The 23,986-nt window shown below is 38.4% G+C and overlaps 1 protein-coding gene across 1 annotated transcript in view; it reads left to right on the top strand.

The window, feature by feature from the left end:
* MRC1 (mannose receptor C-type 1) overlaps nucleotides 1–13,605 on the top strand; it is an 80,867-nt gene extending 67,262 nt beyond the window's left edge. Inside the window, exons 24-30 of the mRNA XM_019662941.1 lie at nucleotides 2,227–2,459; nucleotides 5,621–5,786; nucleotides 6,672–6,818; nucleotides 9,765–9,878; nucleotides 10,461–10,625; nucleotides 11,740–11,781; nucleotides 12,651–13,605. Coding sequence (XP_019518486.1) covers nucleotides 2,227–2,459; nucleotides 5,621–5,786; nucleotides 6,672–6,818; nucleotides 9,765–9,878; nucleotides 10,461–10,625; nucleotides 11,740–11,781; nucleotides 12,651–12,901 — 1,118 coding nt within the window. The 3' untranslated portion in view covers nucleotides 12,902–13,605. The remainder of the gene's footprint in view (nucleotides 1–2,226; nucleotides 2,460–5,620; nucleotides 5,787–6,671; nucleotides 6,819–9,764; nucleotides 9,879–10,460; nucleotides 10,626–11,739; nucleotides 11,782–12,650) is intronic.
* The last annotated feature ends 10,381 nt before the right edge of the window (nucleotides 13,606–23,986 follow it).

Here is a 23,986-nt window from a genome sequence, read left to right as displayed (position 1 = left end):
TTTTATCTCTACACGAGGCCCCACAGCACCAGGACCACAGGCCCAGTAATGCCACCTGTGCCTCTGTTCTCTGGGCAAAGTGGGGAGTCTCCTTCTAGGAGTGCACGACGATGCACACGCTTATTTAAAATCTTTTTCTTTTTATTATAAACATAAGTGATAGAATACTTGCCACCAATAAGAAGATTTTGAAGATTTTTAATGACTTTAGGCTTTAAGGAAAGAAAGGTGCACAGTGTTAAAGAGAATAAGGCAGAATATAAAATTTTATAGACTATCATTTATGTGAAAAAATCACTATAAACTCTCTTTAAAAGATAAGCACAAAAAAAAGACAATGGAAATGCATCAAAATAGGAAAAGTGGTTATTAAGGGTGATTTTTTAATTCCTTCATTTATTGTATTTCTCTGCATTTTTCAAAATCTCTCTCTCTCTCTACATATGTATATATACACTATATATAGTATTATATTATATTATTACAAATATATATAAATACAAAGATATATGAATAAATGTGAATAAAAATATTTTAAAAAATACATTTTCTTTGTTGAAATTTTAGCTCATACCAAAAAACATAAAAAAGAGAAAGAAATATTACCCATCTATCTAACCACTTGAAAATAATTTCTCAATATTAGGTTTTTGCCTAATAATTTTTTCTAAGACTGTTTTGATAAACAAGCAAATTGGATAGATGAGCTAAGTTGCTTAGTCGTATACAGCCTTCCATGAAACTTTTTTTTTTTTTTTTTAGCTTTACCTCATTTGCCCCTTTTAGTGGTCCAAAAAATTTCCAGGGATGTTTGTTAACACAGACCCAGATCCCCCCAAGCCGGGAAATGATAAGACCATTCAGTTCCTTCAGGCTGTGTACCATGTTTGAGGATGCTGGCCTGGGTCTCTTGGTTTAATGATATTCTACCAACACAAGGTGGCAGCAATAGCAGAAGAAAGGGGAGGCCTCTCTCACTTGCTGAATTCAAGTTGTTGCCTTATCAGCACCATCGAAAGAAAGTTTGGCATTTGTGTAGTGACAGAACAAGGCAGATGGTGGATTGGGTTGGTCTGCAAATGACTAGGCAGAGAAGTGGTCAAGACAAAATCGGGAGGCAAGGCTATCTAAAACCCTAGATTAGAGGTCGGCAAGCTTTTTCTGTAAAGAGACAGATTGCAACTATTTTAGGCTTTGAAGAAAGTTCCAGTCTCAGTTGCAACTACTCAACTTTGCTGTGATCGTAGATAATCATACAATACATAAAAAAATAAGCATGGTTGTGCTCCAATAAAAATTTATTTAGAGATACAAATTCGGATTTCAGATAACGTTTATATGTCATGAAGTATTATTATTCTTTGATTTTTTTTTGTTTTCCTCAACCATTGAAGAGCCACTTTTAGTTCATGGGCTCCAGTAACAGACACAGGCCAGATATTACCCCCTGGCTGGATTGTGCTGACCTCTGCCCCAGAGCTTCAGCTAAAACATGCTAAGCTTTTTTTTTTGGGGGGGGGGTGGTCTTGACAGGAAGTGGCTCAGAGTATTGGTGGACCTAAAACAGTAATGAGAAACCCATGGTAGGAGATTGAAGAGACAAGGTTAGAAAGCCAAAATGACTGGCTTACAAAGGTGCCCCAGGCCCTGAATCAGTATGGGTGAAACATGGGTGGCCTGCCCAGGAAATATGAATACGAGTACAGCTTGATCCTGAGATCAAGGTTAAAGGAACCAGGGACTCACAGAGAGAGCCAAATTGATACAAATAAGATGTAACTTAATGGACAGAGTAGGACACATAGGAGGAGGGAGAGGGAACTGTTCTTGACCTTGAAATTTGACCCAGATGGAAAAATAAAGATTACTACCAACAGGATAATAGATGTTCTTTAATTTATGGGGTTAAACTGTGCCATTTCTTTCATCCAGATACTAGACCTCATTGAATTTGTAAGACTTTTTGGTTTTTTTTTAGTTTAGACACTTGATCATATAATTCCTTTAATATTCTAAATACAGTTTGGAAATTATTTCATTCAATCAGGCATACTGATGAAAAACTAGAGCTTTGCTGTCAGGTGTGAAATGGCTCATGGAAATATTTTTAACACCTGATGGCTTGGATTCTGATTATTTTTATGATGTATGAAATACAGTAGTTGTGTACAAATGGCACTCAAGTAATGTGTATTGATAATGCGAATGAAAATCTTTTTATTGCAGACACTTCCTTGCCTCATTCTCCAGCAACAGTTCCAACAGATGGTTTCAGTAAATATGGTGAAAGCAGCTATTCACTCATGAAATTCAAGTTAGAGTGGCATGATGCACAGAATTCTTGCGAGATGCACCATGCCCAAATTGCTAGCATTCTAGATCCCTATAGTAATGCATTTGCATGGATGCAAATGCAAACATTTAATGAACCTGTGTGGATCGGCCTGAACAGTAACTTGGTAAGATGTGGAAACATACGTGACTTGATATGATTGATAAATTGTGATTGAATATGATTCTCTTCCTGTTCATTCTGTTAAACGCTTGTTATGTGTAAGAAACTGTGCCAGGGTATGTGAATGATACAAACATGAACAAGACCCAGTATTTCAAGGATCCAGTAACTTCCAGGATCTAGTAAGTTGGTGATGCATGCTAGAAATCAAACAAAGATTTTTCTAACTTATATTAACTCTCATGTTGCTTTTTCAAAAATTTATTTTTACTTATAGTTGGTATACAATATTATGTTAGTCTCAGGTGTACAGCGTAGTGATTCAACATTTATATATATCTTGTAGAGTGATCACCACAATAAGTCTAGTAACCATCTGTCACTGTACAAAGTTATCATGCTATTGCTGACTCTGTTTCCTATGCTGTACATTTCATCCTGTGACTTATTTTATAACTGGAAGTTTGTATTTATTAATCTCCTTGACCTTTTCCACCCATCCCCCCCTCCACCCCCACTCTCTCCCCTCTGGTAGCCATCAGTTTGTTCTCCGTATCTATACATTTGTTTCTGTTTTGTTTTGTTTGTTTGTTTTATTCGTTAGATTCCCATATAAATGAAATCATACGGTATTTGTCTTTCTCTGTCTGACTTATTTCACTTAGCATAATACTCTTTAAATCCATCCATGTTGTTGCAAATAGCAAAATTTTATTCTTTTTTATGTCCGAGTTATATTTTGTTGTATGTATGTACCACATCTTCTTTATTCATCTATTGATAGACAATTCTCATATTGCTTTTGAATATTAAAATTAAATTCTACATCTAAACAGTTTTATTTATTAACTTTATTTCTTTCTAGTGTCATGATTACAACTATGCCATGGGAATTAAGAAAGCAGGCCAGGGGTATAGTTCCTGGGTAATGAGGATACTTTTTTTGTGTGTGTGTGGCAAGCCATTCTAGAGTTGTTTATCAGTCCTGAAGTTGTGGAGCTTCCATCCATGTGCAAGAAATTTCATTGCAGTCAATTCCCTGTATTCCATCACAGAGAAATTGGAGTGAGAGTGAGTCACAGAACTAAGAGTGGTGATGGAGTTGCCAAAATATTCTTAAAGTGAGCACTCTCTGATGCCTTGTGATCCATCTATCCTCCATCCATACACACATCCATCTAGCTAGTTAACCAGCAAACTTCGTAGTAGAAGAAACAGAGGTGTCAACAAGTCATCAAGGGATAATATAAGGAGTGTCAATGAGAGGTATATACAAAGTGCTATGAGAGGAGAGAAAAGGGATCATTTGTACCAGGGGAGAGGACCAAAAGGGCTTTTCAGAGAGAGTCAAGCTTTATAGATGTGGTCTGGGATGGCGAAACATAAGGAAGGAGTACCAAGAAGAGAGAAAAGGATAGAAGGGGATAACACTAGAAAGTAGGTTGGCGTCAGATTTTATAGAGCTTCTAATGCCATGATGCAGAAATTGAAATTTATACTTCAGGCAATTCACTTCCTAAGTAAGGAAGTGAATATTTAAAAGTAAGTAGTTCCATAGTGACTTCTGTGATTAAACTTGGGCATTTTTACGTCTGTGTTGACGCTAATTTTAGTAATTAATTCTCTTGATAATTGATTCATTTTCTTCTCATAGACGTGGTCACAATTCTCTCGTGAGTTTAAAATAGAGCTTTATTTATTTTTAGTAAGATTAAATAGCTTTCCACTATACCAACATTTATAACTAAAACAATACTATTATCTTTCTTACATCTATGAAGTTACTGATTATATAAGCATTATTTGATTAAACATGGTAGAATACTACAAAATTCTAACTTGAGATAACATATGCTTTTGATTTTGTCATTAAATCTATGGTAATTGCCTTGGTAAATTAAATAATGCAGTAAAAAATAGGACAATTGTTTAAAAAAATCAATTTCCTCTGGTTAATGGTATATATCATGTGTTGTAAGGCATTACCTATAAAATCTCTTTTAGATTGTTAAAATTATTAATTTTTAAATTATTAAAAATATTGATAAGTAATATTTTGATATTATCAATTAATTTTTATGTGGTCATAAATTTGACTAAATTTAATAGGAAACTAAGTGTGCAAATTGAATAAAACAGTCAGCATTTTTTTTAAAGATTTTATTGGGGAATTGGGGGAGGGGAACAGTGTTGGGGAACAGCCAAGTTATTGTCCTTCAATCTTAGCTGTGGAGGGAGCAGCAAGCTCAGCTCCAAGTTCAGTCACCCGGCTGCCCATCAGCAGTTTGCAGCTGCTCAGCTCAAGGTGCTGTGTTCAATCTTAGTTGAGGCTGGGCATAGCCCATAGTCCCATGCGGGAGTCAAACTGGCAACCTTGTTAGTAGGAGCACGTGCTCTCACCAGCTGAGCCATCCTGCCACCTGTTGGCAGCTCAGTGGCAGTTCAGCTCGGGTACAGCTCACTGGCCCATGTGGGAATCAAACCGGCGACCCTGTTGCTCAGAGCTTGTGATCTTAACAACCTGAGCCCCTCAGCCAGCCTAAAAGTCAGCTTTTTAAAAAATACCATCATGATTAATTATAGTTGAAAGACCACCTAACCCAGAAGGCAAGAGACCTACGTTCCTCTTTTTTTTAACCCATGGGATCTTACCTAAGTTATTTGTCATTGGCCCGTTTCAATATTTACTTTCAATAGAATATTTATTCAATTAGAATATTTACTTCTAATAGAACAGTAAAATTAGAAGAGATGTGTTTCTCTCTGGGGCCCACAAGTTCAATGAAAATGATCTACTTTTGACTATTATTTCAATAGTGATATAATAAATATTTTATTTGTCCAGAAGATTAAAACCTCTGTTCTGCACTGAAAACTTACAAATAAGAAGAGTTTCAAAAAATATAATATAGGCTTTTAAGTCAATTTTTCAAATTATCTTCCAAAGATTTACGAGTATCTCCAAAAGGCAGTTTTTTTTTAAAGACTGAATTTGGTAAATTTGAGTTGGTAGAAATGATTTATGATTTTTTAAAAGTTCCTAAATGTTGGAGTTTCTTTGTCAAATCACAGCCTTACATATGTTTTTAACTCCTCACTCGATTCTCCTGGCATTTTCTAAATGAAGCAAGACTCTGTGTTAATGGTTGTTTTTTCTTCTTGCAGACCAATGGTGAATATGCCTGGATTGATAAATGGAGGGTGAGGTACACCAACTGGGCAGCTGATGAACCCAAACTGAAATCAGCATGTGTTTACCTGGATCTTGACGGCTATTGGAAGACAGCATATTGCAATGAAAGTTTTTACTTTCTCTGCAAGAAATCTGAAGGTAAATGAATACACAAAAATCATCAAGGGACTGGAAATTTTCTCAATAAGCTAATACACATGACGGTTGATATTATTAAACAGTAACATGTCCTGGGGAGCTTAAGAATAAGATAAAACGTATTCTTTCACCTAACAAAAGACTAACTTGGTAATAAACAAATATACATACATAGATGAAAATAGAAAATTCTCTTCATTGCTGAAGTTTATTTGCTCCTTAGAATTCCTGAATTTTTAGTACTAAGATTATCCCCTGAAACTATATCAGATTCCCCAAGACATTGTGATTACTTTTAATGTTCACAGCACAGCTATATCCACATAATTCTTTCAGAATGTGTGTACATTCATCAGAGTCAGTGATATTACAGTGATTCAGCTCTAGAAAGCAGTCCTAGAATTGGACAGTGGTAATAAATCCTATTGTATAACTATAACTATATAACTATAAATGCTGTAACTATAACAACTATAACTATAGCATCTAGTTATATCACAGATGTCAGTCATAGCTAAGAAGGCTTTACAGAGACTAGGATCCCCAAAATGGAAAACAGTGTCTTGAAGGGGGACTCCCTTTGAAAATTTTTGGGGGTAACTTTTTTTTTTGTAACTTAACATCTTTGTAAGTATCTATAGATCTACATTCTTAATTATGAGTGTGATTGATTGCCCCCATAATAGATTCTATTGCAATATATTTAAAATGAAAAAAATATATAAAGAAAACCCAATAATAAAAACAGTGGAACCAAATGATTAGTATTAGAACCTTTTAAAAATAATGACAGGTGATGACATTTACCGTAGCTGCTAATATATCATTCTCAGGACTACAGAAACTTCAGGTTTTACTTTATGTTAAATGTCTTTTTATTAACAGAGATCCCCGCCACTGAACCTCCACAACTGCCTGGCAGGTGCCCGGAGTCACAATCAGCATGGATTCCTTTCCACGGTCACTGCTACTATATTGAGTCTTCATATACGAAGAACTGGGGTCAAGCATCCCTGGAATGCCTTCGAATGGGTATGTGCCACGTTTACTGTAAGAAAATCCCATGTACCCAGAATACATGGTAACATCTATTCTGGGTTACCATGATAGGAATATGAGAATACCTGTTTATTTTTCTTGATAATTTATATTGTAACAAAATGGTCAACATCATGCCCCCTTAAATGTAATTTCTAACATTAGAGCCTCAAAATCTTAAAGAATGCCTGCAGAAAGCAATCATTTGCTGAACAAGCCTTTCTTCCTTTTGACTCTAATATTCTAAAGTATTAGGATCCTCGTTCTCAGTTATTCAGAGTTTTCTGTTTACTTCTTATCACTGGTAAACTTAGTTTTTACAAGTGCCCAGGAATTATTTTGCTTTACCGTTACTAGGAAAACATTTATATCTGGTTATCTTATTCATGAAGAAAAACAAAAGAAAACTGAAATAGACATGATATGGATGGACAGTTTATCCCCTGAAATACAAATGTCAAATAAAGTTAATTTTTCAGGATATGTTTAAAAATTCATTTATTTAAATATCAGTGAATATTTTAGTGATTTTTTTTAACTAAATTTTGATCATGCCTAAATCAGGGTTCTTTATCCAGCAGTGGTATGAAGAGCTGTATCCTCATTTCCTTCAGGTCCATCCAAAAGTCAACCTTGAGGTTTGACTTTTAATTTTAATTTTTATATATTTTTCAGCTTTATTGAGGTAAAATTGACAAATAGGGTTATAATACTTTTAAAGTGTACAACATCATGATTTGTTACACATTGTGAGAGGATTTCCCTGTGAAGTTAATGAACACCTACCTCACATATTTACTTTATTTTGTTTGTGAGAACACATAAATTTCACTCTCAGAAAATTTCAATTATACAATACAGTGTTATCAACTATATTATACATTAGATCCTCAGACCTTATTCATCTTATACCGGAAAGTTTGTACCCTTTTTACCAGCCTCATCCTGTTTCCCCATTCTACTCTCTGTTTCTGTGACTTTGACTTGTCTTTTGTTTTGTTTTAATTCCACCTATAAGTGATACCATGCAGTATTTGTGTATCTCTGTCTGGCTTATTTTACTTAGCATAATGCCTTCTATGTTAATCAGTGTTGTGGCAAATAGCAAGTTTTCCCTCTGTTTAAAGGCTAAGTAATATTTCATTGTATATATACACAGGGTGCCAAAAAAATGTATACACATTTTAAGAAAGGAAAAAAACTGTATTAAAATTGTAATACTCAGTATATGCTGATAACAGAAGATGAATACCAGTCATGTTTGACATCTGCAATTACAATAGGTGCTCAAAGCGGTTACCATCAGTGTAATTTTAATAGAGTCTTTTCCTTTCTTAAAATGTATATACATGGGCTGGCTGAATGGCTCAGTTGGTTAAGAGCTCGCTCAAGAGTGTGAGTGCTGAGAAATAGCGGTTCAAGTCTGGGCCTGAGCTGAGCTGCCAACAGGTGGCAGGATGGCTCAGCTTAAAAAAAAATGTGTATACATTTTTTGGTACCCTCTGTATACACAACCCATTGATTGTTCAGTAGCGTATTGCTTAATCTATATATATATATATATATATATATATATATATATATATACATTTTTGTTTTCTTCATGTAGTTGATTTCAAGTTTCATACCATTGTGCTCAGAAAATATGCTTGATATAATTTCAATCTTAAGTTTATTGAGACTTGTTTTGTGGCCTATCATGGTCTAACCTGGAGAATGTTCCACGTGTGTTTGAGAAGAATGTGAATTCTTCAGTTGTTGTGTAGAATGTTTTATATGTACATATGTATCTGTTAGGTCCATCTGGTGTAACGTGTAGTTTAAGTCCACTGTTTCCTTATTGATTTTCCTGTCTAAATGACCTATTCATTGTTGAAACTGGGGTATTGAAGTTTTCTACTATGATTGTTTTGATGTCTGTTTATCCCTTCATATCTGTTAATATTTGCTTTATATATTAAGGTCCTTTAATGTTGGGTGCATATATATTTATAATTGTTATATACTTTGATAAAATTGACCTCTTTATCATTATATAATGACCTTGTTTTTCTCTGATTATAGTTTTTGGTAAAATCTATTTGTCTGATATAAGTATCAAATCCCTGCTTTCTTTTGTTTTCCATTTGCATGCAATATTTTTTTTCTATCCCTTCACTTTGACCCTATAATACTAGGTGCCACTAAAAACAAAGAGAGTGGCTTGGACAATCACAAAAGTTTGAGAGATGAACAGGAGCTTGGGCTGGGTTGATTGATGAGGTTTGTCTTCTACACAAGACCAGTCTTTCAGACTGAGGGGATGTGTCTGTTTTATCTAATGTGCAGAAGCCAATGCAGACAGTCAAATCCTCCCAATAGATTTATCTGCCTATCTGTCTATCTATCTATCTATCTATCTATCTATCTATCTATCTATCTAATCATACCATATCACCTTAAACCAGGATGGATTGCATATATCTTGTGAGCCATCTCTGTTCCTGAAGAAGCTGTATACTTCCCTCGCTGTCTTTTCTCCTCTTCCTCCTCTTCCTTGAATTATTTTCTATCCTTTCTACTTGAAATCCTGTGTCCTTAGTATTTTAAATTCTATTTCCTCCATACTCCCTTTTAGTTGCTTCCTCTAGAACAAAAACTCTCTCTGTTTGACATGTCAGTAGCATATTGTACTTATTTTCTCTTCTAATACATTCCTTTATACTCCCAATGCATTACTACCCACTTATCATGACCTTCTTTAGATATTCTGTGTCCCGCTCATTTTTGCATATCCTGCAGCAACTCGTTCAGTGCATGTACACAAATGATGGTGAAAAAACCATATTTTCAGAGTGGAGACTAAAATTCTGAGGAGACAAATGTCTGTACTGTCATTATGAAAATATTTTCAGCTACTTAAATGTACTTCCATCATACTTGTTGTTTTATATTCTGCAGGTTCCTCTTTGGTTTCCATTGAAAGTGCTGCTGAATCAAGTTTTCTGTCCTATCGAGTTGAGCAACTTCAAGGCAAAACCAATTTTTGGATAGGATTGTACAGAAATGTTGAAGGTGATTTTTGCAGGATGATTATTTACTCACAGATATTTCAAAATGTTGTGTTGAAGACAAAGTTTCAGTTTCAGAAAGCCTTGCCTTAAATAATGGTGAATTTGTGAAGAGTTTGAAAACTCAAATCTATATTTTCATTTGAGATAAGACCTGAATTTTTAAATGACCCACATATTATGCTATCCTGAAAGTTGCTCATTAAAATATTATCTTCTGTAGCTAAGTTAGTGTAAGTTAGTTTAAGAAGCTTTAAAAATATTTTCTATCTTTTGTCAGAAAAAAACATTAGGGAAGGATAAGTGTACATATTTGTATTAATTAGGAATACATTTTCAACTAAAGCTAAATCAGAAACCTTCTCAGTTTCCTTCCCTGTAATAATTAGTCATTATAATCTTGCTATTAAAAGTCTGGTTGTAAAAAACTATTGATTTCAAAACTACAAGCCTAGAATACATTATCAATAGTTGATTCTGGTAGTATACAAATAATATGCGTAGAAATTTTACACGGATAAGTTTAACTTATTTTAAGGTGGGTTCTTTCTAAGTTCTATTTTTATTGGCTTTATTTATTAATCAGGCATTTGGCTGTGGATCAACAACAACCCACTCTCTTTTGTGAACTGGAACACAGGAGACCCCTCTGGTGAACGAAATGATTGTGTAGCTTTAATTGCGTCTTCTGGATTTTGGAATAATATTCACTGTTCTTCCTACAAAGGCTATATTTGTAAAAGACAAAAAAGTAAGTAAGAGCTTGTCCCACAGTACCTATGTTCACACACCACACTGCTTTCAAATATTAAGATGTCAGGTGTGGTATTATAATGTGATAGCAGGTTCCTTGTGAGCTCTCCGCCCAGCATAAGTGCAAAGTCCAGTCAGCCATGGTGATCAATGGCTGCCTGCAGCTTGGAGTGAGCACGAAACACCCTCTGTCTGCTTAGCTGACATAATGGTTTTGATTCATCAATCCATGTATAATGGGATATCCATGCATATGGATTTGGGAAGTTGCAAGCAATTTGGAGAACCAGGCTACAAAGCCCTATGGCATGAGAAGAAAAGGGGTGAAGGCAGCCACCTGGCCAAACCAGAAGGGACCAGGGTTCTGGAGAAGACTCAGAATTTATAAAGGAATGAATCGTGTAAAACCAATGAAGTCTGCCTCTGAGACTGCGTGCAGACCATGGAAGGGCAGGATTGGGGGAATTAATAGTGTCATATGCTCATCATGTGATGCTATCTGGACTTTAATAATATTCGTATGCCATTCCACTACACATAATATCCTTCCCAAGATAAAATTATTCATTAGATAATAGATTTAAAGAAATGAATTAGATAAATTAACACTCCATCCCCAGTAGATTTTACTGTGTTACAGTTCTGTAACACAGAATTCAATCTTTGAAAAGTCTGTTCTAAGATGTCGCACCATTTGGTGCAGTGTTGGGAATCTTATTTTATTTTTCATTCAAATGCCTTGTACTACCTTACGCTTCCATGGACCAGTTTTGAAACTACTAGCTTAAAATACATTATTTATGGGTAGATTGGGTAGATTTTTGAGGGTATCAGTGGTTCTAATGCAAATCAGAGGACTGTATCTTCAGATCTTCAAATAGATTCAAACTCACCATACAGTTGTAGAGTGCTGTTATATCTATCATCTATCTATCTATCTATCTATCTATCTATCTATCTATCTATCATCTATCTATCTATCTATGATCTAATCATATCATTATAATCCAAACATGGAGGATTTGATTTATTTGTGAACCAAATAATACTATCTATATGTGACTATTATGGGATTTTATAAATATGTAATTAATTTCTTATTTTACAAACAGTTGTTGATGCTGAATCAACTCCTCTATTAATGACAACAAAAGGTAAGATCGTTATGAAAGTTCAAGTTCCATGTTATTAATACATCAATATAGCCTGTTTTGAAAACCATAATCATCCCTGCCTACATCCCCTGCACTCCCAGCAGAATTGTTTGAGCTACACTAGCCTTTGTCATTTTGTCATCAGCCTCCCTTGAATGATGCTCTAGAAAAGCGGGCCTTGGAGTCAGGTTGGTGTTTTTACCATTGATGTTTTTGAAGACATCGATTGCTCTGTTACAAAGATTTGCCTTGTGAGACCCCATAGAAGAAATTTCTCTCAGGCATCCTTGTGGTATTTTTTTTAAAGCAATGTTTTTAATTTGAATTTTATACATAACTTCAAATAGGGAACTGATTCTTTTTTGCTCACTTGGTTGGCTGCTAAAATAACTCAAAGTGAGATTTATGACTTGCCTGCAACCCCCTTATTAACCTCATGGGTGCTATTTGTTAACTAATTGCACTCATGGGCTCCAATTTCCACTACTCTTATTGTTTCTCTTTCCCCTAATTTTTTCACTTGCTTTTTATTGTCATCATCATCATTATTACTAGTCTATTTATTTTCATATAATATGTTTGTTAGCAGCCTTATATTATTTTGAAACAGGTATACATATTTAAAAACATTGACTAACTAGCTCCATGCTACATAGGTAGATGAAATAGTCTCGCCATTGAACAATAATCTTAACATCTAAAGTAATCCTCTATCTTGTTTTCATGTCCTGCATTTCTGTTTGTCAAATGCCATTGGAAAGAAGATTTATGTATTTTGGTTTTTCAAAAAAGAAAGTTATAATGTTCTCTATTGCGCTGTACCCTCTGCCTCCCTCCACATTTTTTCTAATTATTTTATTTATTTATAGCTGACTCAAGGAAGGCGGCCCATCCTCAGAAGTCTTCCAGCACAGCCGGAGTAGTAGTTATTGTGGTCCTCCTGATTGTAATGGGTGCTGGCCTCTCTCTGTATTTGTTTTATAAGAAGAGACGTGTACATTTACCTCAAGAGAACACTTTTGAAAACACCCTCTATTTTAACAGTAGATCAGGTCCAGGAACCAGTGACACAAAAGATCTCATGGGCGGCATTGAGCAGAATGAACATGCAGTCATCTAGCATCATAATGTTATTTAGGTATATTTGAACTTCATAAGATTATAACTAAAAATGTTAAGGTCTTTCATTCAATCTGATTATTTCCTTTAAAATTAGTATTATGTTGCACTGGTCTGTCCTTTTTCTTTGCCTAATTGAAGAAATAATTGCTCATTTCCTAGCCTGGCAAGGTATTTTCACAAAACAGGGATAATCATATTGACTACCACTTTAAAAAATATCTTAGGTGAATACACAGCACAATAATGCCAATATTTAAGCATCGTTGGTATGTAGCTATTGTCAACTGCATGCAGATTATAAGAACCCCAGAAACAACCAACTAAGCTTCCTGAAATAGCTTAAGGAGCTCCCAGAGAAATGCTACCTATTGAATTGTAATTCACCACTAAGAAGACCATTTTAAAAAATCAAATACAAATAACCTCAGGTAGCATAAAATTTTAGTCACTTTTTTTTAATCCATCTTGATATTCACCCCAATTATTTAGAATTGTATTTGTACACGAGCAGAAACAATAAGACAGCTGGGAATCTTGTTTTCTCCAAGCAGGGTTTTTGAGGCTGAATATTGCAAACGAGTTCTTTGTCCTGTTATATGTATATCAAGAATACAAAGATGTGAAATAAAAATGTAAATTTGCATAACTGGATGTACTTAGATAATGTGAAATAAACTTCAAAGACAAGGTCTATTTTTAATAGATTTGTATTTTGGTGATTTTGATAAGTGTACATTTTCTTTGAAATGAGATTTACTTATCCATTTACTTCACATTTAACTTTCCTCTTAAAACAAACCATCTTATTAGTAGAGGAATTCTTGAAATAAAACTCTTCATCTCTTCACAACAGGTTGCTAAAGAACCATTTTAAAAATGAGTTTTACTGTAATGACCTGCACAGTTCTCCCAGATCTTCCCCTGTACCACTGACCCAGCTCAGAATTCAACAATCAAAGGCACTGTTACTGGGAATTAGATTTCTAAACATCTTCTCACTTTAACAAATTCTCCTTGCTTAAGAAGTTTGCCTTAGGGCTGGCCAAGTGGCTCAGTTGGTTAGAGCACATGCTCTTAACAAACAAGGTTGTCGGTTTGACTCCCACATGGGATGGTGGGCTGCATCCCCCGCAACTAGATTGAAAGCAGAGACTGGACTTGGAGCTGACCTTGCGCCCTCCACAACTAAGATTGAAGGACAACAACTTGACTTGGAGCTGATGGGTCCTGGAAAAACACAATGTTCCCCTTCGCCAATTCCCAACACTGTTCCCTTCCCCAATTACCCAATAAAATTTTCAAAAAAAATAAAATAAAGAATTTTACCTTAAAGTTTCATGTACATTGCAAAATACATTGGAGGTTTCACACCTCACACATGTACCATACTGCCAGCTCATCCTTGGTTTCCCCAAGGGGTTGTTCTATCCATTATCCATCTGCCACCTATCTACCTATCTATCTATCTATTGGGTTATCAGAAAAGTCATGACATATTTTTTCTGGTTTTCGTGCAAAAATGCATCATGGCTTTTCTGACAACCCAATATCTATCTATCTTCTACATCATCTATCTATCATCTATCTATCTATCTATCTATCTATCTATCTATCTATCTATTTATCAATCTATCATCTATCTACCTATCAATTTATTTTAAGGAATTGGCTTATGCAACTGTGGAGGCTTTGTAAGTCCAAAAAGTATAGGATAGACCAGCAGTCTAAAGACTCAGGGAAGAACTGCAGTGTGAGTCCAAAGGCAACTAGCCTGCTGGTGGAATTCTTCTGGCTCTTTGTTCTCTTAAGGCCTTCGACTAATTAGATGAAGCTCACTCACACTTCGAATCTCATCCGAAGAACACCTTCACAGGAATGTCCAGAATAATGTTTGACCCAATACCTGGGCACCGTGGCTCAGTCTATTTGACACATCAAATTCAGCATCACACCCCTTTATATGGCAATGGCTTTGTAATTAGTTTTTTATGGAGGGAATAGAAAGATAATGCAGTTTTCAGCAGGATCAATAAGAGTTTTTAAAAATCTTTGATAGTTCAGAAAAAGGTCCTTCAACTATATAATTTGTTATTACTAATACGGTGTAAACTTTTGGGATTATGATGAAATATGGGAAAATACTGAATTTCACTCATATACAAGTACTAATATTTCAGGGCACTTGTTTTGAGTTTGTTTTTTGGTATGTGCAACGAATAATCTTAAATACCTTCGAATTGATGATACTCACTAATCAATGTGTTGACATTGTTTTTATAATGGCATATTATGATTTTTTTTTTTTGGTGAGGTTGGTATCTTGTGTCAAATCAGCTAAAAATTTCAATCTTTTCCAGTATGTTCATATGTTTCACTTTTCTTCATTCTCTTCGTTAACTAAATTACCGTAACTTAACTTAAGAGTCTCTTCACAACTTCAGTTGACACTGACATTGGAAAAGCTCCCCGAACTGGCCGGAGATCCTGGCTGTACTATGGGGCTTTAAAATATTAAAGTTATTCATGGCAGCTCAGCACGATTAGGTTTTGGCAAAGATTATTGATCTCATTTAACTAGCTCTGTGGGTTGAGTGAAAACCTTTCCTATGACAGCTTCCTCCTTATGGGTCTGATTACAGCTCATGGACACAGAGTTCTCTAGGAGATTTAAAGAACCCTACAAAGCTATCATGCCCTCCTGTCTGTTGATTTAACAGTTTTCTTTAAGGGCAAGAAAGTTCAAGACCCTAGGCTTGCTCCTGATTTGGGGTTTTGGCAGGTATTCTCAAATTTTCATGAGGATAAGAGCCACATGGAGAGCTGATTTGCACTACAGAGTTCTTTAAGCCTATGCTTATGCTTCTGGTTAGAGTAGAGTTGGGTCAGAGTCCTGGAATCTGCATTTCAACCAGCAGCCCGGGTAAGTCTGATGCTGCCAGGCTGTGCCTGTGATAAGTACTCTATTTTGGAATCATTTTGCATGGAGATAGCAATTCCTCAAAGCTGTTAGAAATCTCACATGATCCATGAGGTAAAAGCAGTAGAGCCAAATAGCATGGGAGTTAACTAAAGCGGCAATTGTTCCATTCTGTGTGTTAATCAGAAACTGTGGATGCTAAAATCCACTCCTGAACTTTTTTTCTTGAACTCCGTTATGTTCTGCTATGGACTGAATGTTTGTGACCCCACTCCCACACCCCAAATTTATATGTTGAGCCCTAACCCTCAATGTAATGATGTTAGGAGGTGGGGCCTTTGGGACATGATTAGGCCATGATAGTGAAGCTCTCATGAATGGGATTAGAGTTCTTATAAAAGAGATCGCAGAGAGCTCCCTCATCCCTTCAACCATGTGAGGACACAGGGAGAAGACAGCCATCTATGAACCAGGAAACAGGTCCTCACCAGAACTGCATCTGCTGGCTCCGTGATCTTAGACTTCCCAGCTTCCAGAACTATGACAAATAAAGTTCTGTTGTTTTTCAGGTCTATGGTATTTTGTTAGAGCAGCCTGAATGGACTAAGTCGACATTCTCCCAATGCTCTGTGGTTCCTATATCCCCTTCACAATCACCATTAATGAGCATGTGTGAGTTGAGGATTTATTTGTGTGTGTGTGTGTGTGTGTGTGTGTGTGTGTGTGTAATCTTAGAATATTAATTTATTCTAGGAGGGAAAAGGTAAAAAATTATGTGGTTCTTGGCAGATCTTCATGAAAAGAACCCCTTCTCCATGCTGTGGGTGATAACAGAAGGTCGTTTGTCCCCATAGAGACTCCCATCTCATAAAAATGTCAATTTCCTTGGGTCAGAACTGATTCATGTTATAAACGGAAGAACATGGAAACATTTGAATGTTCATGACCATCATCACTCTATAATTCAGTTTTATTCTCCTGAGAAGCGAAAGGGCAGATGAAACCTCATCAGCTTCTTTGAGAAAAATTGCAAGCAATATTTCGAAAAAAATCCCGTCTCTTGTTTTCCCTCAGTTTTCTGGAAATTAGAGTCAAAGTTGCATCGAAAGGTAATAGGGAAACTAATTCAGTGCCCATCATATGCCAGGCACAGCGGATCATATTCAAATGGTCCAGACGGTCCAGAAGTGTGTTCTGCTGACTGCCACGTGCCACCCTAGGGGTGACTTCCAAAAGTCAGAGGCCCTGGCTCTTGAGCTGGTTGGGACAGAGGGAGGGGACTTGAAGTGTCCAGTGGAGAAGAAGCGAAGGAACGGGATCTGTCGCCTCTAGGAACCTACATCTCTGAATATGACAGTTTGTGTACCTGGCAAGGTTTAACTCCTGCAAGAGACCCTGGGCTAAGAGATGGATAGACTGAACCTCTACAGCCTCTCCATGTGTTGCGTTATTGATTTGGGTCTCCTAATAAAAAGTCCTCATTTTCTCTAGATATTTCCAGACTTCTTTGGGGGCCTTTGCTGCCGTGTGTCAGTAGGCTGTAATTAGAGAGGGATTCAGCATGAATTGCTTTTGTCAGAAGAGCCTGTTCCTATATCCTATGTACCCTGCCGGCCCCCTACCTATGCAGCGAGCCTCCTCCATATGTGGATACCTGTGCTGGTGTCAAGCACCTGTGGTGTATGTGTCACAAAGCAGGTACTGGGCCTGCTTCCGCCATCCTTTTACACTCCTCACCCAGTGTGGACCTCTCCCCCAAGTCAAACCCACAGAGACTGAAGATGGAAGCAGACTCGGTTTGGGACCTTTGCCTGAGCAGCTGACACAGACCCCATTGCCAAGCAGTAGAAATCTGGCACGATTTCCAAGGGGCCTCAGCCCGCTGAAACTTCGGGCTCTCCTCTTAGCTCCCCCTCAAGATGTGTCTAATCAGAGTGCTTGTTTTGCTTCTTCTTTGTTCTTGTGTAAAAGCCAGATTTCTTCCTTGAAAGTCAGCGAAACCTTAATACTCTGTAGGTTCTGTGCAGGCACAGAGGAGCAGGGAAGAGTGTGGGGAAGCCAGGGGGTATCAGGTAACCTTTCCTAAAGTTCTGCTTCAGAGAATCCAAGCCACTGTGTTCTTTTGGCCTTTCTTCAACCAAGTGTATCCCCCGGTGCCAAGCCTCAGGATATCACAGAACCACCACTTACAAAATCCTCCCTTGTGAGAAACAATGATTTAGCCAAGAGGGCATCTCTGTCAACACATATCACACAGGCTGAGACAAAAACCAAACAAAAAAGCCGAAAGACAATGAGAGTGTGTTCTGGGTGGAAAGAACCACAATCACCCCTCCTCTAACAATTCCCGTTACAGACAACCAAAGGAAATTTGATAGCTGCCATCAACCCGAAGAAACTCACAGAAAGGACTAACAAAGTGAAAAGTGTCTTTGAATGCCTCTATAATAGATACAACACCTGGGTAGCCATCAACATCTGTAATTCATGCATTTTTCAGCTCTGACTTTGTTCTCGGCAACTAATGGAATTTTCCTTTCTGCCTCATCCGATACCGAAGTGTCAAGTAGGAAGATGCTGTGAAGAACCAAAGCAGGAAATTAACAACAGCGTAAGCTACAAGCTCAAAAGCTGTTGCCATGACCTAGCCAAAGGCAAGTGGTTACATACACACACTTTGCTTCTGAACATGCCAATTGTAACGTCACAACTCCCCAGACATTTGACACGTCTGCAAAGGGTGTCACCCTGGAGGTGCCAGCAGGCTATTTCGTAGTTAGCACAGAGAGCAGAGCTACGTGCATTTGGTTGAACTTAGAGACCAAAACTCCTACCACAGAGATGATCAACACCATTACCCTAAGGATTCATGTCTCAGACATCAGTGACCACCACTAGGCATGAAGAGTTAAGTCAACAGCAGATGTACCACCCATACTGACATGGAGCTGGAGGCCACGCCCACCACCACAGGGACACCGCCTAACCTTACAACTTTCAACAAGAAGGTTGAGATATGATGCAGATTATTGGTGACAAAAAAAAATAAATCTAGGATTGAAGCCACTCTCAGTACTGTCTTGGCAGAGCTTATAAAGATGCCAGCAGCCCCCCATGGTTCCAGCACGTGGTTAGGGGTTCACATAGCATGAGCTGAGCTTACCCTTGTCACCTACCTTCTTGCATCCTGCAGAACTGTTTACCAGGCTTTCTTCCTCTGACAAACTTCGATTGCAAACAGCGATCGTGTCCTGTTCATCATGGTATCACCAACATACAGTGACCTAGGTAGAGGCTAAAGAAATATCTGAGTATGACACCACGTAAATACACAAATCATGCCTCACCCTCATCAAGTACTTCCTCTGTGCTGTGTGCCAGTCATTAACTGTATTACTGTTTAATTTCATTTACATAAACCCCCACACCAGCTCGAGGAAGGTAAGTTTCTATTGTTATCCTCACTTCATAGTTGAGGAAACTGAGAGAAGGATTAGGAAGTTGATCACTGGAGGACTGGGGAATGGTCCAGGAAGAGCACGTGGGGAGAAGGTACAAAGAGAAGGCACAGAGTGAACAAGATGCAGGCTGACTTCTCAAGGTGGGGCCGCACCACTCCTTGCCTCCCAGTCTTTACAAGCTCCGAGTGGAAACGATCTTATTGTTTTCTTTCCTGTTCTCCAAAGTTGAATTCAAAGGGAAATCCCTGGATTGAGTTGAGTTCTTTTTCTCATTGGATTTTGTCCACTGAAAAATGAAGTGCTTCCGTTTCTCCTTAATCAGAGCGACCATTTCCTCCTCCCACACAGAACACACTCTTAACCACTTTGTATTAGGGTGGTTGGGGGATCGGTCAAGGTCTCCCACTTAGACCAAGGGCATGGGAGAGCAGGACTGTGATAGCATGGATGTTTGTGTTTCACACACGCTATCACAATAATGTATGCATAGCAGGTTTTAAACACATGCTCACTGAATTAAGTTGTTATCTGTTGAATTAAAGGTTTTCTGGAAATTATTTCTGGAAACTGTACTGGTAAGGAATTTTTTTTTAAATAAATAGTAAAGATGACTTTCATGAACTCTTCTGGGATTATTTATTTTTTTACAAAATCTCTGTATTTCCTGCCTTATGCTAAACCAGATGATTTTAGCGCTACTCTGCCTCAGGGGTTTTGCACAGAGAAGGCAGATCTACGTGACACTGAAGGCCTCTCTTGTCTTTTATGAGTGCCAACTTTCATCAAAGAGATTATGCCAGAGGTCCGTGAGGATGAGGGGAGGGAAGGATGCATCTGGTTTCACGCAACCAGAACAACAAGCACGGGCAGCCAGGACTACTACAGTGACTCGGACGATAACTGTAGGGCCCAGCCTCCTTCCTGTGTCTTACTGTTCCTCTAACTTAAGTGGGAAGATGCCTTGTTCTCTTTTTTTTTTACCTCCCTGGAGCCACATGAGGTGTCACATCTGTATTCCAGGCAGGAGGCCCTCTTTTATATCTCCAGTAGACTTCCACTTGCACTGATCTCACAACTGTGTCATGTGCCTAATGAGTCTGTTAAAGTGAAAGCTTTCCGTTGGGCACTGTGCTGCCCTAAACAAACGGAAGAAGGAGGAATGGATATCGGGGAGATATCAGCAAAGCCTGCCACTCAAAGCTGCATTCCCACAGAAAGAACCAAGGAAAGACAAGAAAAACAAAGAGAGGAAATAATGAAAAGAGGAGAAATTAGTGACATGGGAAGCGAGCTATAATAAGGACCACTGAAAGGTGAATTTTCGAAATGGCTAATAGAGTCATCCCTAGAAAGACTGACAAGATAATGAGTAAAAACAAGGAGCTTCAAAATCGTGCATATGACATAATCCAAATTATGTTAAAAAATAGAAACTAAAAGATAATATTAATATTTGTTATCTCTAGTGAAGAGGCCACCTTTTTTTCTATACTCTTAGGTATTTTCTGCAGGTTTTTTTTAAAATTAAGGATCCTATATGGCTTTTATAAGAGGAAAAATATTGTTTGAAAGTTGCACAGAAAATGTATGTTTAAAAAAAATCATTTTTGCTATCAGGTTCCAAATCAAAGACAACCTAAACGGCTAAATTCAAAACAACTGACATTTTGTAACTGTTGGAACTACAGTGATGTTGGCATTGTCGAAGGAGCTGCCTTTTCAGTCTAATATTCTGCTTGTCCTCTAAGGAGAGTTCAGAGAAGGAGTAACATTTGTTTCAAATGCCTGGTGGGCAGTCCTGTTCATAAATATCACAGAAGAGGAGAGCTTAAACCTCTATTTGTTTTAATGTTCTACGTTTCTGTTAATTTTTTTTTCCTCAGAGAATTTTGGGGTTGAAGGGGCTTTGGGGGAGACAGTAAAAATCAAAATGTAGCCGATTATTTCCTTTATGATGGGCTCTCAGGTGATTCCTCTGTGTACCCACACGCTGCCTTGTAAAAAGAGGCTGGAACTGACAAAACATGGGATGGCATCGCAACCAACAGTCGCTTGGTGGTATAAGCACCAACTTTGAGGTTCACGGGCCCAGATTTCTGGTGGCATCTCCTAGCTGTGGGACCCTGGGTACTTCTGAAACATGCAATGAGAAATTCATAAGGTTCAATTGATAGTACATGACAAAATATAGGCGAAGCCACTTAGCACAGGGCCGAGGCATAAAGACACTCCAAACATGTTAAGAAACATTTTATAATCATTCTTTAGAGAGTTTAGTGTCTTGAGAAAGAGGAAAGAAGTCAGTATAAAGGGGCACACAGGGAGAAGCTAGGTCCAGAGTCAGCTTAGAGTTGTAGGACCTCATATTATTGCCAGAGGTGGCCCCATAGGGATAGGCTGGACCCTGGGGAAGAGGAGCCCAAGCAGTCTTGCCACCAGCTCAAAGCTTCTTCTCTTCAGGTGTAATAAATACATAAATCCGTGATGATTACAAAAGTGAATGATCATCCCTAGAGTTGTGCAGTGCCCAACCTGCAAAACTGTACACAGCAGGTGGCCCAGAGCTGTATCCACAAGATGGCGCTATGCTTGTTTCAGCCTCTTCTTCACTTGCTGCCATATTGTTTTCTTCCTTTCTGGTGGGCCCCTTTAAATTCTTTCTAGGTCAAGGTAGGGTACATATGTAAATGCATTACCTATTGACTTGAGGGAGAAGTTTGAAACTCAAGCCACACCAAAAGGGAGACAGTCAAAACTGAAGGAAGGACAGGTTGGTCGGCATCCCCCTCCTCCTTTCCTCCCACCTCCCAGCCCCTGTATCTTCCTGTGATGGCACAAGTAAGCGCCTGTATATCAGGAGATACTGCATCAGTTGCCACTGCTCCCACCTGGGGGCTAATTGCCTGGGAAGGATCACTCAGGAGTATATTAGCTCCTTCTTTACACAGTTGGTTAGTTAACACGTGAAACTCGTTATCCCTAGAAGTTGGTTTGGATTGCAAATATGGCCATGTTTAAGAAAGGCTGATTTCAGCCTTGCTGTGGAAGCAGGCGGGCTCGTACTCACAGTTAAAGCTACAACCAAGAGTCAAGCAAAGAAGACACCGCCGCCATGTTCAGCTAAGTATTTTGTTTCCTTCTTCCTCCTGGGGATGATAAAAGGGTTTCTAGGGAAAGTAACTTCTAGGGGTGATCTGATTATAAATTCCTAACTGGCCAGGTCATGGTGGGTCTCTTTGCCTTTAAGCCAGCCCTGTCCATTGTTTCTGTGCCTCTAGGTTAACTTACCTTTGAAATAGCCTTCACCACCCTCAAGAAAGCACATAATCGTGTTAACTGTCCTGTAATTCAATCCCTACCTTGCTTTCTCCCACCTCCTTGTAATCTTCTTCACGTTCCCTCCTTAATTTTAAATGCATAAGAGAAGCTCCAAATCCGTTCTTCTCTGGAGCATTTGAGATCTTGCTCCCCAGCATATATGGTCAGTTTGGCTCAAATAAACTCTTATAAAAATTTTCCACAGGTTTGGACATTTCTTACATCGACACTTTTTGTCATCTGCCTGTCAGCCCTCCACTGTTCTGCCTGCCGTAGAGCCTACATCTGGGGCTTCTCCTTATCCCTCCATGTTGCTGGCTCACACTGGGACAGGACTAGGAACCTGGATGGTGGCTGAACTGTAGGTATGTCTGTGAGGGTGGAATAAGCCCTGGGGGAAAACGGAGCAGACTCGAGCATGTGATGATGGGAGGAAGTTCCCTTTGGGAGGCTTGGGACATGTGGCTAGGATGGTTATGGTGTTGGGAGCATCTGAGACTAGTGAATGGTGTTCAAGAATTCCTGCAGGACATGACTCACTGGGGCCCTGTTACGAGGGAATCCGTAGCCACTGGAAATATGAGTCCAGGAAATATAGGGCTTCCAAGGCTGGACATCGGCACAGGGGAGTCAGGGAAAAGGTCCCTAAGTCCCAGCAGGAGCACGGTCCTGGTCAGAGCAAATCCGGCCGCAGTTCTGTGGCAACAAGGAGGGTTACATGGTGGGACTTGGGCCGAATGGCAGGTAATGGGACCTGTTCCTTAGAGCTGAGCCAGGAGGAGCGGGCTTAATTCCAGACATAGGCAAAGCTGAGGTACTTAAACGGAGCATATGATGGTAGAACCAGGTAATTTGCTCAATAGGTTTTAGACTAGAGGCATTCCTCGTTTTATTGCGCTTCACAGGTGTTGCGGGTTTTTTGTTTTTTTGTTTAAACAAACTGGAGGCAAGACTCTTCATCAGTAGTGATTACAAATTTGCTTTACTGTGGTGGTCTGGACCAAACCCATAATATCTCTGAAATATGCCTGTACTTTTTCTTAGCAACCACCTAACCTAGTCCCTGAGACTGAGATGAGGCTGAGCTTGCAAATGATGCTCAGGAGGTCCCCACTGTGGGGATGGCAACAGGAGATGAGCAGGGGCTGATGGGATGTTTCGTCCAGTGTCCTTCTGGTTCTGAGCCCAATTCCTCCTCACTTCTCAACCTTGACTCCATCTGCAGCTGGAAGGTCTTGAGCAACTCCTTGCCCCTCTGTGGAACTGATCACACTTGACTCTAATTCCTATTAATCTCACCACAGAGCTCCAGAGAAACATGCTGAGTCCCTTCCCTTGAGAGTTTAGATAAATCTAAGTGCTCGTGATACATAATAAAAGAGAGGCC

Source organism: Hipposideros armiger, unplaced genomic scaffold, assembly GCF_001890085.2.
Source record: "Hipposideros armiger isolate ML-2016 unplaced genomic scaffold, ASM189008v1 scaffold_383, whole genome shotgun sequence".
Lineage (NCBI taxonomy): Eukaryota > Metazoa > Chordata > Mammalia > Chiroptera > Hipposideridae > Hipposideros > Hipposideros armiger.
Note: the sequence above shows the minus strand (reverse complement) of the source record. Positions and strands in the feature narration are given on the sequence as shown.